Below are 18,770 nucleotides of genomic sequence, written 5' to 3'. Positions count from 1 at the left end.
GATGATAATGATAATTAAAAATAGTGGTGCCACAGGCAACAGGCTAAACAAAAGGAAAAGCAGTAGTGGAGATAAAAATTAATGTAAACAATTACTTTCTGTTTGTTTTTATTTCCCCACTTATTATCAAGATGAAGACAACCAATAAATGGCATAAATTTAGAACAGGTACTTTTTAGGCAAATGCCTTACATCAGTAAAAGTCTGCAATTTTTACTAGTCAGAATACGTGAAAAAATAAATTTTCCTCTAGGAGCCTCTTAAAAAAGAGGGTTGTCTTATATTCAGAATCGTCCTTTACTCAAATAAATACAGTAGTTTACTGTTGACCAGAAGTCATTTAGGTTCTTTAACATTTATTAGTTTCCCTTATTTCTTATGATTGACAAGTATCAGGGAACATTTTGCTAAATGTTTTAGAGCCCAGTCTGTTAAGATGTAAACCATAATTCGCCGGACATTTATAGATTAAGAATTTATTAGGATCTATAAATACAGCTCCTAACATGTTGCAATGTTCCTCTATAGTGGAATTTATTCTCCTTATGCACATTCTGCTCACTGATCTTCAGTATGTTATGTCACTTATTACAATACTAGAAGCTTTGTACTATGTTTAAACAAGAATAACAGTTTTCTTTTCCTTTTTTTCTCCCCACTGAGGTGAGGTTTTATTGAATATTTGACATCTACCTCATTTGTGACAAATCTTTACTCAATTGGCTTAGAGCTTTTAAACGGACCCCATCATGTGATATGGCCTGCAAAACATCAGTGTTGAATGAAGGTGTCTGTTGTTGGTAGTGTTCGCAAGTCATTTCATATTCATTCATGGTTTATATGTTAATTGCCTATGGACAAAAGGATGCTTGTAGGGTGTAATAAAATACAGGACAAAATTAGAAGTTGAAATGAATGGACATTTTTTAAAAACTTTTATTAATAGGCCTACTATGTCTAGTAGATTTGTTGCTTTCTGCTACAGTTGCATAGATCATTATACCATTTTGTTAAAATTCATACTAAAAGATACATAAAAATATCTTCTATCACAGTATATCACTTTCATCCAACGAAGTTTTTAACTATGGTAGTAAACGATTATTATTTACATAGGTTATTTATTTTTCACTCTCAATTGGTCTGCAAGTTTCACCGTGCGTAGTTTCTGAAGTTTTTTTGTAGAAGTCTGATATTTTCAATTGGAATTTTATAAAAACCAACATATGAAGTATCCACAAAATGAATCTTAGTTATAATTATTTCTTAACAGTTTACACACAAAAGTCTTCTTTTCGTCAGTTGATAAAGTATTTGTAATCGAGAACACCCTTTCTGCTGCAGCGTTACTTCGAGGTAGAACTAGCACAAATGTAGTAATGAGCTACAAATTCTTGTAGTAATTATCTTGAGATGTAAGGAAGTTGGAAATGATAGACCTCATTCAGTTTGGTTTAATCAAATATTGTATTTTCTTTATTCTTGGATATGACCACATTTGTTCTCCATTTGCTTATGCTACACATTACTTCAAAACAGGCTATTGCTACCCATGGACCAGTTTATGAAAAACGGGACAATATACGTCCCATTTGTATTTTGTCAGGACAATGGGACACTTAAGCTAAATAAGGGACAATCCCGTAAAATACAGGTCATCTGCTCATCCTATTGTAAGGGCATAGTGAGATTGGTTTAGTTATTTGCCTATTCCACCGATCTACATCTACATCGGCATAGATACGCCACAAGCCACTGTACAGTGTATGGAGGAGGATACCCTGTACTACAACAAGTCATTTCATTTCCTGTTGCACTCACAAATAGAGTGAGGAGAGAAACAACTGTCTATATGCCTCTGTATGAGTCTTAATTTTTCATATCTTTTCTTCGTGGTCGTTATGCGCAATGTATGTTGGTGGCAGTAGAATCGTTCAGCAGTCAGCATCAAATGCCAGTTCTCTAAATTTTCTCAGTAGTGTTTCCCCAGCAGAGATTCCCATTTGAGTTTCCAAAGCATCTCCATAACACTTACGTGTTGTTAAAACTTACTGGTAACAAATCTAGCAGCCCGCCTCTGGATTGTTTCGATGTCTTCCTTTAATCTGAGCTGGTACAAATCCCAAATACTCGAGCAGAACTCAAGAGTAGGTTGCACTGGAGTCCTATATGCACCCTCTTTTGCAGGTGTACCACTAGTTCGTAAAATTCTCCCAATGAACCGAAGTTGACCATTCACCTTCCCTGCCATAGTTCTCTTGTGCTTGTTCCATCTCATATCACTTTGCAACATTACACCCAGATATTTAAAGGAGTTGACAGTGTCAAGCAGGACAATAGCAATACTGGATTTGAACACTATAGGTTTGATCTTCTTACTCATCCGCATTAACTTACATTTTTCTGCATTTAGGGCTAACTGCCATTCATCACACCAACTGGAAATTTTGTCTAATTCATCTTGTATCTTCCTACAGTCACTCAACTTTGACACCTTACCATACAGCACGGCATCATCAGCAAACAACCACAGATTGCTGCCCATCCTGTCCACCAAGTCATTTCTGTACACAGAGAACAGCAGTCTGTCACACTGGGTTCTATTATTTAAGAAGTCATTGAACCACTCAGATATCTGTGACCTTGATAACTGTGACAACTTGCTGTCATGTGGAACAAGTTGGAATGAATTTTCTCTCTGCAGAAACTTCCTGGCAGGTTAAAACTGGAACTTAAACCAGGAACCAAAGCCTTTTGTGGGCAAATACTCTACCATTGGAAAGTAGAAGAGGGCTCACTGATGAAAGTAAAAGCTGTTCGAGCAGGTCATGAGTTGTAACTTGATAGCACCATTGGTCAAGCATTTCCCTGCAAAAAGTGAAGGTTTCAGTTCCAAGTCCTGGTCTGGCACACAGTTTAATCTGCTTGAAATAAGTAATTTTTACAACTATATAATTATAGTGCCCTTCCTCAGTGAAATATGTAGCTACCTTTTACGTGAATGTCTAAAGGTAACTATCTTATGTATAAGGTTTTAATTATGATGTCCAAATTTTAAAGGTAATCCACCAACAGAGGAGACAAGACAGTGGTAATGCAAGCTGAATCATTCTCATGCATATGCAGTGACCAGCTATCTGGCTCGAGGTTACTAAAGGTGGGGGTGTGGTGTGGAAGATTGGGGAGGGGGAAATCAGGACAAGTTAGTTGTGCAAGAGAAAAGTTATGTATGAGCTTAATTCTACAGTCACTAATGTCACATTCTATGAAGATGTATCACTTCACAGTGACTTATTACTGCGTTCAGTATCAAATTTATTTTCTAAGTGTAATGCATTAATGAAGAACGACAATGAAATGAAACTTATATCTCTCTTAATATTCCAATAAAGTGAAGCTAATCGGATAGCTGAGTACAAAACATGGTATATCTTAAGACTGATGGAGCCCTACAGTGAATGTCATTTTCAGCCAAAATTTAAATATAAACTTATATTTAGCTAACATTTTATTCAAAGATTAAACATAAGAAGAGACCATGTTAGTGAATATCAGTTACTTTGCTTGTCACTAAAGAATAATATTTGGTACCACTTTCTGAGCACTGCAAATTTGAAGCCAAGCTTTTATGTCGAAGTCTGTCTGTGAACTTCCGTAGCTAGATTTTGTACTCTTCATTGTGGAAAAAAAAGTTGCTCGCACAAGTGTGTAGATCCAAACATTGACACAATCATAGCTGCAAGCTTGTAAAGTTCTAGAAACTTCTTATAAAAAAAGTCTATGAGACTAATTTTGTTATGAAACTTAGGACACAACTGCCTATCACTCTGTAGGTCTAAAAGTTCTGACTGTAGCTCAGTTTCCACATTGTCAGAATCAACTGAAAAGGGATGTTGAAAGACATTAAACTGTTCATTTAACTTTTCAAAATCCTGGAAATGAATCCAAAATTCACCAAGAAGATCAGTGAATACAATTTGATACTGTTCACAATTTCACTCTGCTTCCATAATTAACTGTGACAACTTGGAGAAATAAGCAAATAAGCAGAAATAAGCTGTCTATACCACAAAGAGAATACATCTTAAACCCCTGAATACATCAATATATCCCTGAAATTAGCCTGTTTTTGCCCTGCAGTGTTCGTATGGTGTCTTAATTTCACAGAGCAAGGCTAAATCTGCTATCCACTGTTTATTTTTCAATTTCAATACAGGCTTACCACTTTTGTGGTATCTATTTCATTTCAAAGATAAAAAAATGTCTCAAAGTCATTACTTCGATTCAGCCAGTGTATTGTTCTATGATGTGGCAAGCACTGTAATTGCTTTCAGATCTTATGAAAAGGCTTTGCACAGATAATACCTAAGGCCATGGATGCAGATGAAATTTGTTGTGTGAGTCATGACACATGTCACTTTCCTCATGTTTGCTTCCTTAGCATGTAAATTACCTTGGAGGAGAATGCAGTGTGTTGCAAAAACCTCACGTGGAACTGGTAACAGTTTGAACATCTCTCACAAAAGTGTCACAAAACTGATGTGTCAGCCAACTGCAGCCGCAGCACCATCAGCAGCCCCAAAAGCAAGTTTCTTCTATTGCAAACCCATATTGTCAACACTCTTGCACACGCACACACTGGCCCTGATGTAATGTCTTTCATCGGAACAACTTCAGTAGTTCTTCTGATGATGATGATGTGACTATTATCTGTACTGCAAATGTAAATTGCCAATTGAGTATGATCAGAAACATTTTTTCACTCATCCAGCAACAAAGAAAATGCATAAAATTTCTGCAGGAACTATTACCTTACCTGAAACCTTATTAGCTATTTCTTGAATTCTACATCAAACAATTGAACAAGAGACCAACTGCTTGAAATCCCCTCTCAGGAGCTATATGCTTATCTGCAGATACAAAACATGTCTTCAGAAATTCTCCTTCGGTGAAACTGCGTAACTCTTTGGCAGTCTGAAAAGCCATATTGTAACTTGCTCAAATTGCAGATGCATTTTTTGTGTGTTTGTTCTGAATTCAAAAATACATTTATATAGTGAAAATGCTGAGAAAAATGGTTGAGGAAAATTATTTAGAAGTTTATTCCTCTTCTCCCACATGACAAATTCTTATTTCAGTCACATTGTTTAACAGTGCTTATTTTAAGTTTTGACCTCCACTTATTGGTCTTCACCTTCTAAGAGTCCATAAATTTTATATTGAACATTTTATAACGTCATGGGAAATTGAATTTTTCCATTATGTCAGTTCTGAAGCACACTAAGCATCTGAGGGCACCAGTGTGTTCCACACACATGTAGGCTCTTGCTCTGACCTGTTATAAATTGACCTGACCTTTGCTTTGAAGCTCCTAACCTGGGCATCATGCCACTTTTCATCAGTTTAAAAAGACATGCTCTCAACTTTAAGTAAGTGTATATGCTTACATCTAAGGCAGCACTGAACTTAACAGTGAACATTCGCCTGAAGACAGCTCACTGTTTGCAGTTCCTGTGTGCTACACACTGACATGTGATCACCTTGTTTTACCAAGAGCACGCACTTCTTATGCAGTGAGAGACAACAAGTGCTCTTTCTCCCCTGCCTGCTTCCTGAACATGCTTGAGCTAGAGTACAGTGGTAGGGGAAATTCAGTGTGCACCATGACTGCAGACATGTACCTACAAACAAGCAAAAAATTAATTACATTACTTTATTACTAACACTGCTGCTACTGCTGCTGCTGCTGCTAATAATAATAATAATAATAATAATAATAATAATAATAACAATAACTTAGGAAAACTCGGGAAAAGAATAGGCCTTCGGTATGTTCTGCCAGTCGTAAAAGGCGACGAAAAGAACAAACTGCTAATAGGGCTAACGCCCCTTTTCGTGTGATTAGTTGGTTCAGGACAGAACTAATGAAGCCTTGGACAAGCGCTGTCATGGTCGGGGACGACGCTTGAACCCTATGCCCATCCACAATGGTAACAACACTGCTAGCCACACGGAAAATGATTTCAATCCAAATAGAGGTGTTTTGCAGGACATGCTTCCTACAACCACTCTAGAAGGAAAACAAAGACAGAGGATGAGATGGTCAGATGAAGTTAACCGACACCTCATGTTCTGTTATTACCAAGCAACAAACTTCGGAACCATCACAACTGGATACAGATCACAAGTATACACAACATTTATTACCAAATACCCAGAATTAAAATTTTTAACAGAACAACGAGTAGCTGATCAGATTCGTGTAATAATAAAAAATAACAGAGGATACCCCAGTCAGAATTAGAAAACATCAAACAACAAGTACAACAAATACTGGAACAAAATAATGTGCAATCAGAAGAAGAAGAAAATACAGTAATGGACTCAAACATCCCAGAGCAAACAAACAAAGAACAACATGCATCAATTAAACAATCAGAGGAAAACGAAATCGTAAGACAGCCACCATAACAAGCACAAATAGAACATGAAGTGACACACATGTTAGATATAGAAGAAATATTTCAGTTGACATATATAGAATACAAAGACACAAATAGAGACATTAGACCATTCTTGCATAGACCACCAAATAACCCACAAGTCGAAACAACAATAACAACTATCGGTACAATCATACACAACAAAATAAATGAAAATACAACTATGGAAGAGTTACAACTACTGGTTTATATAGGAGCACTCACTACACTAAATATACACACTAGGCAGAGATCAGAACAAACCAACACACAGAAGAAACCCACAAAACCAGCATGGCAACACAGGCTACAGATCAGAATAGAAAAACTGAGAAAAGACATCGGACAGCTAACACAATTTATAAGAAATGAAATATCAGACAAAAAACAAAGAAGGTTAGGTAAAATCTCACAACAAGAAGCGATGGAGCAATTAGATGAAAAGAAGCAGAAATTACAAGCATTGGCCAAATGACTTAGAAGATACAAAAAAAGTGAAAATAGAAGGAAACAAAACCAAACATTCAACACAAACCAAAAGAAATTTTACCAGACAATAGATAACACTCACATTGAAAGAGACAATCCACCAAACATAACAGACATGGAACACTTCTGGAGCAGCATATGGTCAAACCCGGTACAACATAACAGGCATGCATGGTGGATACAAGCAGAAACAGATACATACAAGATGATACCACAAATGCCTGAAGTTATAATTTTGCAGCATGAAGTCACCTGAGCAATTAATTCTACTCACAATTGGAAAGCCCCTGGAAATGATGAAATAGCAAATTTCTGGCTAAAGAAGTTCACCTCAACACATTCACATCTAACTAAATTATTTAACAATTACATTGCAGACCCATACACAGTCTCTGATACACTTACATAAGGAATAACTTATCTGAAACCTAAAGATCAAGCAGACACAGCAAACCTAGCAAAATACCACCCCATAACATGCCTACCAACAATATACAGAATATTAACTTCAGTCATTACACGGAAATTAATGACACATACAACACAGAACAAAATTATAAATGAAGAACAAAAAGGCTGCTGCAAAGGAGCACGAGGATGTAAAGAGCAACTGATAATAGATACAGAGGTGACATATCAAGCTAAAACTAAACAAAAGTCGCTGCACTACGCATACATTGATTACCAAAAAGCTTGTGATAGTGTACCCCACTCATGGTTACTACAGATATTGGAAATATACAAAGTAGATCCTAAATTAATACAGTTCCTAAACATAATAATGAAAAATCGGAAAACCACACTTAATATCCAAACACTTTCAAATAATATCACATCACAGCCAATACAGATTAAGCGTGGAATATACCAAGGAGACTCATTAAGTCCTTTCTGGTTCTGCCTTCTCTGAACCCACTATCCAACATGCTAAATAATACAAATTATGGATACAATATTACTGGAACATACCCACACAAAATCACACATCCGCTATACATGGATGATCTAAAACTACTGGCAGCAGCAAATCAACAACTCAACCAATTACTAAAGATAACAGAAGTATTCAGCAATGATATAAATATGGCTTTTGGAACAGACAAATGTAAGAAAAATAGCATAGTCAAGGGAAAACACACTAAACAAGAAGATTACGTATTGGATAACCACAGCGACTGTATAGAAGTGGTGGAAAAAACAGATGCCTATAAATATCTAGGGTACAGACAAAAAAATAGGAATAGATAATACAAATATTAAAGAAGAACTAAAAGAAAAATATAGACAAAGACTAACAAAAATACTGAAAACAGAATTGACAGCAAGAAACAAGACAAAAGCTATAAATACTTATGCTATACCAATATTGACCTACTCATTTGGAGTAGTGAAATGGAGTAACACAGACCTAGAAGCGCTCAATACACTTACACGTCACAATGCCACAAATATAGAATACATCACATACATTCAGCAACTGAAAGATTCACATTAAGCAGAAAGGAAGGAGGTAGGGGATTTATCGACATAAAAAACCTACATTATGGACAGGTAGACAATTTAAGAAAATTCTTTGTAGAACGAGCAGAAACTAGCAAAATACACAAAGCAGTCACTCATATAAATACATCGGCTACACCACTGCAATTTCATAACCACTCCTACAACCCTTTAGATCACATAACATCAACAGATACGAAGAAAGTAAATTGGAAAAAGAAAACACTACATGGCAAGCACCCGTATCATCTAACACAGCCACACATCGATCAAGATGCATCCAACACATGGCTAAGAAAAGGCAATATATACAGTGAGATGGAAGGATTCATGATTGCAATACAGGATCAAACAATAAACACCAGATATTACAGCAAGCATATTATTAAAGATCCCAATACCACAACAGATAAATGCAGACTTTGCAAATAGCAAATAGGAACAGTAGATCACATCACAAGCGGAAGTACAGTAGTAGCAAATACAGAATACACCAGAAGACATGACAATGTAGCAAAAATAATACATCAGCAACTTGCCATACAACATAAACTAATAAAACAACACATTCCCACATACAAGTATGCACCACAAAATGTACTGGAGTATGATGAATACAAATTATACTGGAACAGAACCATTATAACAGATAAAACAACACCACATAACTAACCTGACATCATACTCACCAATAAAAAGAAGAAATTAACACAACTAATCGAAATATCCATACCCAATACAACAAATATACAGAAGAAAACAGGAGAAGAAATTGAAAAATATATCCAACTGGCTGAGGAAGTCAAGGACATGTGGCATCAGAATAAAGTTGACATTATACCAATTATACTATCAACCACAGGAGTCATACCACACAATATCCACCAGTACATCAACGCAATACAGCTACATCCAAACATATACATACAGCTACAGAAATCTGTAATTATTGATACATGTTCAATTACCCGAAAATTCCTAAATGCAATGTTACATATACCGTACAGTTAAAAGGAAGTCACGCTTGATCAAGGTCCGTTTCACTTTCCATCTTTAACCAGACATGGCGTCTGAGAAGGGAGAGAAATAATAATAATAATAATAATAATAATAATACTCCGCCCTCTCTCTGTTCACCTGCTTCCCCCCCCCCCCCCCCCATTCTCTGTTTACCTGCTATCCACCCTCCCTCTATCCAGCTGCTCCTTTCACCTCTCTCCATCTCCTCCTCTCCCCCTCTAATTCCATCTCCTCCTCTTCCCTCTCTCTGTCCACCTCCTACTCTTCTGTTTCTTTGTTCATCTCCTCATCCCCCCCCTCCCCCCTCGTCTCTCTCTCTCTCTCTCTCTCTCTCTCTCTCTCTCTCTCACTCTCACCTTTCTATGCTACACTAAGGATGAGTGTTGGATGGTGTAGATCATTAAACAACAACTTTAATATTAGGTTTTCATTTGTTCAAAATATAAAAATTAGATTTCTTTTTTACCCTTTGTATGTGCAACTCAATTACTGCATAAATGGAACCCATATTTTGAGCTCTCTGACATATTGGAACTCTCCCAAATCTGTAATTCCTTGTATCTGGTGACTCCATGAGCGGATTGCAAGCAGTAGACCAATGCTACCCACAAAATATTCTGGTCTCCAACATTCACGACCTGCTATATGACCTCCATAGAACAGGAATCACCATGACTTTCTTTTGAACACCAAGTCACATGGGTATACCGGTCAGTGTACTTGTCAAGGATGCAACCATATTGGAAACATTACAAGTGAGAGACCGAGGCACAATGCTCAGTCGCATCTCGGACAGCATATTTTGGGGGTATGAGACAATGGCAAACTACTGCACATACTAACAAACTCCAAATGGTCAAAAAGAGTACTAAAGAGTGCCGAACTCCACTACAGGCCCCTTGCAAAATGGCAGTCATCTTATACCCCTTTTGTATTGGTCACACCAAATCAGAACATGAATATTGATTGCAACAACCATGAAATAGCTCTTTTGCAAGACACTGTTCATAATGTTTACAGTTTAGTCTCAAACAAGTTATGGATGGAACAAATGTCTCCCCATTTTATTCTGACCTGTCATCTTCTGAGAGCCCATATTTTTCCAGTTGTCTCTTTGCTTTCACACTGCCTCTTAACGCTCTCATCAGCTACCTATCATTTGGTCTACCCTCAGCCCTTTGCTCTCTACTTTCATTTAATGCATCACCTTCGGGACTCTTTGTGCGCTCATTCTATGTACGTAGCTGTGCCGCTTCAGTCTTGCTCTCTTAAACCTTTTTCTCCAAGACGCAACAGACACACTTGTGTAGTAGAATTGTGAAGGTAATTTCCTTTCCTGACATTGTGCTTATGAATGTTTTGGTCTGTTTTAAACCATGAATGGAGATTTTGAGTAACATAATTGTGATGCTGAAAATTACATCATTTTTTCCAGGGGGCTATGCAGAACCAGTGGAAGCAGAGGACTATTTAGCACTTACAGATCGTGAGGAAACTGATTTGGAAGTGTTGATATCCCAGTGCCAATTTGGAATCAGTAATGCTGAAGCATTTACAGATATGTTAGCAAAAGACCTCTCTGTTCTGGATGGTGTAAGTAAATTATTATAGCTAACTTGTTTATGGTTTTATGTAGATGTTTTATCAACTAAAACTGTAGGAAGGTGTAAATTGTTTTCTTCTAATTTTTCTGTTGTACTGCTGGTCAGTTAAGTTCAACTGTTACCATGATTTATCGGTGATACGTTAGAAACAATATAACAATATTGATGGGCACCATCTAAGGTCAAAAATAGTATTAATACAGTTTGGTGGCTATGTAGTCACTATCAGAACAACTGTGTGTCCTCATAGCTAGTTCCACAAGATGTCATACTTGTGACCATGGTATTCTTTAGGTTATAATGTTGGCTAAAACTGGTGTTGCCAATGTGCAGCTGCAGTCACTGTTTATCCTGAATTTGCTGCCCCTCTCCATTTCTCCAGTCCCCATCTTACTGCTAACACCCCTCTCCCTGATCTGAGTGTAAATGTTTCCTTGCCTGGTCATGCTTTCTCAGATAAAGTTTTGTAGGTAGTTTTGCAGCAATACCTGCAAAACTTCAAATAATTTTATTTTATGAATGTAGGCACAAAAAAAAGAAAAAAATAAATAAACATGGAACAGAAAGGTGAGAGTCAAGTTATGATAAAGAATGTAATCACTTCATACAGGAATATAAGCCTCAGAATGATGATACATGTATGTAATATGCATGTGAACCAGCTCAGGTGACATTGGCTTCCATTGTTTTTTCAGAGATTTTGGAGGAGGTATAATACCATGTGGATGTCTGTCTGAGACAGCCAAGCAGATCTCAATTTGGTTATATTGTTGGCTACTCATTTTTTAAGATATTGTGCTGTTACAAACAATGGCTGTGTCAACATAACTGTTGACAATCATCATCATCCTGGAGTCTTCTCATTCTGGTTTAGATAATGTTTATTATATACAAAATGTTATATTCATTTCACTGAGCAAGGATGATTATATGGAGACATGCGCAATCCTCTGTCCACCGTACAGTATACATACTATTCCTTTTTCAAAACCGAGCGAGGTGGTGCAGTGGTTAGACACTGGACTTGCATTTGGGAGGACGATGGTTCAATCCCGCGTCTGGCCATCCTGATTTAGGTTTTTTGTGATTTCCCTAAATCGCTCCAGGCAAATGCCGGGATGGTTCCTTTCAAAGGGCACGGCCGACTTCCTTCCCCGTCCTTCCCTAATCCGATGAGACCGATGACCTCGCTGTCTGGTCTCCTTCCCCAAAACAACCAACCAACCTTTTTCAAATAATACTGTCTAAATAAGTTACTTTCTTCTTTATTTATTACGTAATTGACATGTTTCATCTGCTGCTATCATTTTATCCAAACTTGTCACCATCATCTTCTGTCCAAAGACTGGTTTGGTGCAGCTCTTCATGTTGGTGTATTCTGTGCAAGCCTCATCTCTCAATAACAACCACAACCTACATCCATTTGAATTGTACTGTGTTGAAGCCTTGGCCTACCTCTACAATTTTTGCCCATCACACTTCATTCCATTACCAATTTGATGATTCTTTAATGCCTCTGGATGTGTCCTATTAGCTTCTTTTTTCACCAGTTCAAGTTCACTACCTGTTCATTAGTTATTCAATCTAACCATCTCTTCTCCAACTTTCTTCTGTAGTACCACATTTTAAAAGGTTCTACTCATTTCACATCTGAACTGCTTATCGTCCATGTTGCACTTCCATACAAGGCTACACTCCAGACAATTACCTTCAGAAAAGGCGTCCTGACAATTACATTGATATTAAATGTTAACAAATTCCTCTTTTTTTAGAACTCTTTCTGCATTTTACATCCTTTCTACTTTAGCCATCATCAGTTATATTGCTGCCCAAATAGCAAAACTCTTCTGCTACTTTCAGTATCTCACTTCCTAATCTAATTATCTCAGCATTGCCTGATTTAATTTGACTACATTCCATTATCTTTGTTTTACTTTTGTTAATGTTCATGTTATAAACTATTTTCAAGACACTATTCTTTGTGCTCATCTGCTCTTCTGAGTCCTTGGTTTCTGTACAAGTTGTAAAGAACCTTTTGCCCCCTGTAATTCTTTCCTGCAACCTTCAGAATTTCAAAGAGTGTATTCCAATCAGCATTGTCAAAAACTTTCTTTATGTCTACAAATGCCACAAACATATGTTTGCTTTGCTTCAGCCAGTCTTCTAAGATAAATCATATGCGCAGTATTGGTTCACATGTTCTTTATTTCTCTGCAAGCCAAACTGATGTTCCGCAAGGTTGACTTCTACCAGTTTTTCCATTCTTCTGTAAATACAATGCCTGACAAGAAAAAGAAAGACATGGTTGTACATTAGTGTAACTTCACACATGCAGACACGATTGGCAAGTGTGTAAATGATTCGAGCTGCAATTCTCTCTGACCAGTAGAACGACCACTGGAGTACATTAGAATTGTTCGTATATAGTGTTGTTATGAGGTCTAGTGGGTAAATCAGGTGCTTGATATGCATCAGATGTTGAGTGATAACTGTGAAGGACACAGAGAGATGCTGCATACTTGTGTGAGATAGTATTATCACCATCTGACAGAGTTTAAAAGGGGCCTCATTGTGGGTCTCCACGTGACCAGTTAGTTGAATTGTGCAGTTACCAGATTTGTGGGGCATTTGGATGTGACTGTGGTATGATGTTGGATTGATTGGGAATGTGAGGGTAGGCATACTCATAAAGGTTCCATTTGACCATGTCTAACCACCACATGGGAGAATCACTATATTGTCCAAAAAGTATATTGTAACCCATTCACATCTGCACCTGCCATCTGAAAACAAGTAATGGACTCTTAATATTCTGTGTCATACCACACCATTGGTCAGAAACCAACAGAAACTGGTTCAGGGAATTACTGTCCCACAAATAGGCTGCCATTAACACCGCAGTAAAAATGGCTGCATTTCAAGTTGTTCCTTGGCCAGGAAGTATGGACTGCTGATGAGTGGCATCGCAATGTGCTCTGCGAAAAATCATGGTTCTGTCATATGCCAAATGACTGTCATCAATGATTACAGTAGCAGTGTTACTCCAGTGTCTCCAGTGTTTTAGACAGGCACAGCAGTGTTACTCCTAGTGTAATACGTCTGGAGTGTCATCAGGTACGGCATCAAGTCAAAGTTGGTAGTGATTGATGGAACTCTGACAGCACAATGATATCTCATGGATATTCTGAGTCCTCGTGTGTTGTGCAACAGTATTGTGGTGCTATTTTTCAACAGGACAGGGTTTGTCCACACAAGGCACATATCCGTATGAACTATCTTCTTGATGTTGAGGAATCTCCCCCGACCCCCATGGCCAACTAGATACTGAGATCTGTCCCCAAAGGAACACCTGTGGGACCAGCTCAGATGTCAGTTCTATCCCAGTGCCAGCATACAGAATATCGAAAACCAGTTACAACAGTTGCGAGCCAGATTGCCTCAGAAGAGGATCAACAGCTTTATAACACCCTTCCAACTGACTTGGAGCATGCATACAGACCAGAGGGATGAAATGTCATATTGGTCAGTGGCCTCATGCTGCCACATTCTTTGTAAATTTTATTCAGTTTTGTGGTCACTGAAATATCATATACTCTCTAAACCTATGAAGTTTCATTTAATTTCTCCTCTTTTCCAGGGTGCTAAATTTTTTTGTCAGGTAGTGTAATTTGTGCCATTATTGTACAACAGTGACTTATTAAACTGACGATTCAGAAGCATTCAAACCAGTCACCATTCAGGCCTGTCAGCACTTGCCATCTTTTTTATTTGAATTATTACTTTTTCATGACATCTGAGCATATTTCACTTGACCCATGTATCTTCCACATTGGGTGAAATAATATTGACTTGGCTGGGTTTCCCAACAGTGTCAGTAACTGAGGGAATTCTGTCTAGATCAGAGGCCTTGTTTCCATTTAGGTGTTTCAGTGCTCTTTCTATTTCTTGGTCTTGCAGTGCTCTCTCTGTTTCTTCTTGCAGTGTCATATCTCCCATCTCGTCTTCACCTACTACACCTTTTTAGAACATGCTCATCAGGTTTGTTTCCTTTGGTTACACCGTCCAGTCACATTAATGTGACCACTGCCTATGTTAGATGTCAATGTGCTATAACCACTCACAGATGTCAGGGTTGTGTGGAAAACAGTGCGGAAATGGAGTAATTTATCTGACACCCGAAAGGGCATGATCATTGCCTTTCCGTTAAAGACTGAAGCATTTCCAAAAGAGCTGAGTTTGTGAACTGTTTGCATGCCACTGTAATTAAAGTACACCATGCATGGCAAAACTGTGCTATCGAAATGTGGCATTGAGGCAACTGTGGTGCACCACGGGCCATAGTTGATAGGGGTGATTGACAGCTGCAGAAATGTTTACAGGCAAATAGATATGCAACTGTTGTAGAGCAACTGACCGCACAGCTTAACCGAGGGGCTACCAACAGTGCCTCCTCAATGACTGTTCAGCAAATGTTGCTGTGTAAGGATTTCCGCAGTAGGCCACTGGTTCATGTACCCACGCTGACTGCTATTCATCAGCGACAGAGACTGGAATTTACTAACTGATTCCACAACTGGACATCCACTGAGTGGTGACAGCTGGCCTTTTGATATGAATCACATTTTATGCTCCATCGGGCAGATGGCCAGCAGAGTGTACATCCCTGCAACAATCTTTGGAAGGTTCCAGGCCAGAGGAGGGAGTGAAATGGTCTGGGTAATGTTTTTGTGGCTTTCCCTGAGTGCTCTCATCATTCTAGAAAGCACACTGGATCAACACAAATATTCATTTATCCTTGGGGGACCATGTCCACCCCATATGTAGTTTGTTTTCTTCCTCAACATGATGGCATCTCAGAGCAGGACAATCCAACATGTCACACAGCTCACAGTGTGTGTGTGTGTGCCTTGAAGATCACCAGGATGAGTTTACCATACTCCCCTGGCCACCAAACTCCCTGGATTGAAACCCAATTGAGAATCTGTGGGACCACTTCAGTCTGGTTGTTTGCACCATATGGCCGTAACCGAGAAACTTAGTGCAGCTGGCCTCACCACTGGATTTGGTACAGCTCTACAGCCTTGTCAGTACCTTCCAGAACCTCACTGACTGTCTTGCTGTGAGTCCCTGCTGCAAAAGGTAGTTATTCAGACTTTTGAAAGGTGGTCACATTAATGTGACTGGACTGTGTATATATCCTCTATTTATTCCTTCCTCCTTGCATCTTTCCCTTCTACAAGTAGTACTGGCTTGCATCTAGGTACTTGATATTCACACAGCTACTCCTGTTTTCTTCTAATGTCTCATTAATTTTCGTATAGGCAACATTTATCATTTCCATACTGATGCATGATTATAATAGCTTTTATTTGCCCCCTTGCCATTCCTGCTTAGCCAGTTTGCACTTTGTCTCATTTTTTAGATGTCTTTATTACCTTCATTTGCTCCTTTTTTTTTATATTTTCCTATTTTTTTAATCAAAATTAGTATCTCATGTGTTATCTAAGGATTTTATGAGCCTTTTCCTTTTACCTTTATTATCACCTGCTGCCATCATCACTTCATCACTCCGAGCTCTTCATTCGTTTTCTATTGTATTAATTTTCCATGTTTCAGTCCAGTGTTGCCTAATGCTCCTTCTGAAAGTCTCAATGACCTCTCCTTTCATTTTATCTATGTCCCAGAGCCTTAATTTCGTACCTTTTTGCAATTTCTTTAGTTTTAATCTGCAGTTCATAATAAATTCAGCATCCACGTATGCCCCTGGAAATGTCTAACAGCTTAAAATCTGGTTTTGAAATCTCCGTCTTATCTTTTGTAATCAATCTGAAACCTTCCACAGTGTCCCAAGGTGTCTTCCGCATATACTGTGGCTTGTTGGCATATCAACTAGTACTACTATGGTGGGTGTTGGCTTCATGTCTATCTTGGCTAAAGTAATATGTTTACTGTGCTGTTCATAGCACTTTATGTGTATTCATATTGTCTTCTTCATTATTGGACCTACTCTTGCATTGATCTTATTTGATTTCGTGTTGATAACCATGTACTGTCCTGCTTAGAAATTCTGTTATGAGCCCACTGTTGTTTATCTGCTGCTATGGATGTCAATAATTCATAACCTTAACTTTATTAGCTTGGCTCACTTTGTTTGAATGGTTGGTTGTCCAGTGTCATTTTTTGAAAGCCCACATATGTGACAGAAATATTCCTGAAACCCTTAAATAGTTGAAAAAAGATTAGCAAAATTATTTACACACACACACACACACACACACACACACACACACACACACCTAAAGGAAGGTAAAGAGAAATGTAGAAAAGGAATTAAAATTCAGAGAGAAGAAATAGGAACTGTGTGGTTTGCTGATGACCTTGCAATCCTGTAAGAGATGGCAAAGGACTTAGAAGATCCCTGGAACTAAATGTATAGTGTCTTGAAAAGAGATTACTAGATGAACATCATCAGAAACGAAACAAGGATAGTGGAGTGTAGTTCAATTAAATCTCCTGATGCTCAAGGAATGAAACAAATAGTAAAATACAGATGTAACAGCTAGAAAACCATTTGTGAAAAAGAGAAGTACTTTCATATCTAATATAAATTTAAGTGTTAGGAAGTCTTCTCTGAAAGTATTTGCCTGGAATGTAACGTTGTACAGAAATGAAATGTAAACATTACGCTGTATAGAATAAATGTTTTTGAAATGTGATGCTACAGGAGAATGCCAAAAACTGTGTGAGTGGATCAGGTAACTACTGGAGAGGTAGTGGCTCAAATTGAGGAGAAAAGAAATCTATGGCACAACTTGATTAAAGAAAGGGATCTGTCAATAGGACACATTCTGAGGCATCAAGGAATCCTCAGTTTTAAAATAAAGTAAGTGTGGGAGATAAAATTACAGTGGAGGACCAAAGCTTGATAGCAAAAGTAGGTTCAAATGGATGTAGCAGGTGGTGGCAGTGGCAGTGGCAGTGGCAGTGGCAGTGATTGTTATTGTATTTGTCATGCAATAAAACCTACCTGCTCTTTTATAAGCCTTCAGTAGCTGTGCAGTTTTGCTGGATCACCACGTGGGATGACTGTTGTAAGATCTGTCCTTAAAAAGAATAGCCAGAGGCTTCTTTTTAAGTTCAAAATTGGAAGGTCACCAATCTGTGATCATGTCTTTCAGATCCTACCAGTGATGACCAGGTCCCTTACAGTCTCTGATAATGTTTACAGACAGGCAGTTAGTAATGACTATATGTGGAGGTTAATAGTTCTTCTCTCTTCAGAAAGTAAAGTGCACACAGTACAGATGAAGTGATCATAAGTTGCTTCACATGCACTTAAGTAAAATACAGAACTGATACTACAGTCACAAATATTATTCAACTACAAAGTATGTTCTCTCGGCCTGAATGAAATGAAGAAGAGGCACTACAACTGGTTCCAGAGGCTGGGCTAAAATGTAAACTAGCTAGACTGAAGGTATAGTAAATGAAGACTATGAGCAGAATGAATGGAAAGGGAAGTTGGACTAAGGGGTAGAATGAACAAAGACTTAAAGCATACTAACTGAAAATGGAAGTGGGACTTAAGAGCAGAAACAGAGCACAGTGAGAGGAGATTGCAGAATCGCAGTCATTTGAATGGTCTGTCTGTCTGTGTGTGTGTGTGTGTGTGTGT

At 38.1% G+C, this 18,770-nt stretch overlaps 1 protein-coding gene across 3 annotated transcripts in view; it reads left to right on the top strand.

The window, feature by feature from the left end:
* LOC124721341 (exocyst complex component 1) overlaps positions 1 to 18,770 on the top strand; it is a 274,341-nt gene that overhangs the window by 134,870 nt on the left and 120,701 nt on the right. For all 3 annotated transcript variants that reach the window (XM_047246261.1, XM_047246259.1, XM_047246260.1), the window contains one exon: positions 10,927 to 11,084. In XM_047246261.1, coding sequence (XP_047102217.1) covers positions 10,927 to 11,084 — 158 coding nt within the window. The remainder of the gene's footprint in view (positions 1 to 10,926; positions 11,085 to 18,770) is intronic.

The sequence above is a fragment of the Schistocerca piceifrons genome, chromosome X (assembly GCF_021461385.2).
Source record: "Schistocerca piceifrons isolate TAMUIC-IGC-003096 chromosome X, iqSchPice1.1, whole genome shotgun sequence".
In the NCBI taxonomy this organism is placed as follows: Eukaryota; Metazoa; Arthropoda; class Insecta; order Orthoptera; family Acrididae; genus Schistocerca; species Schistocerca piceifrons.
Note: the sequence above shows the minus strand (reverse complement) of the source record. Positions and strands in the feature narration are given on the sequence as shown.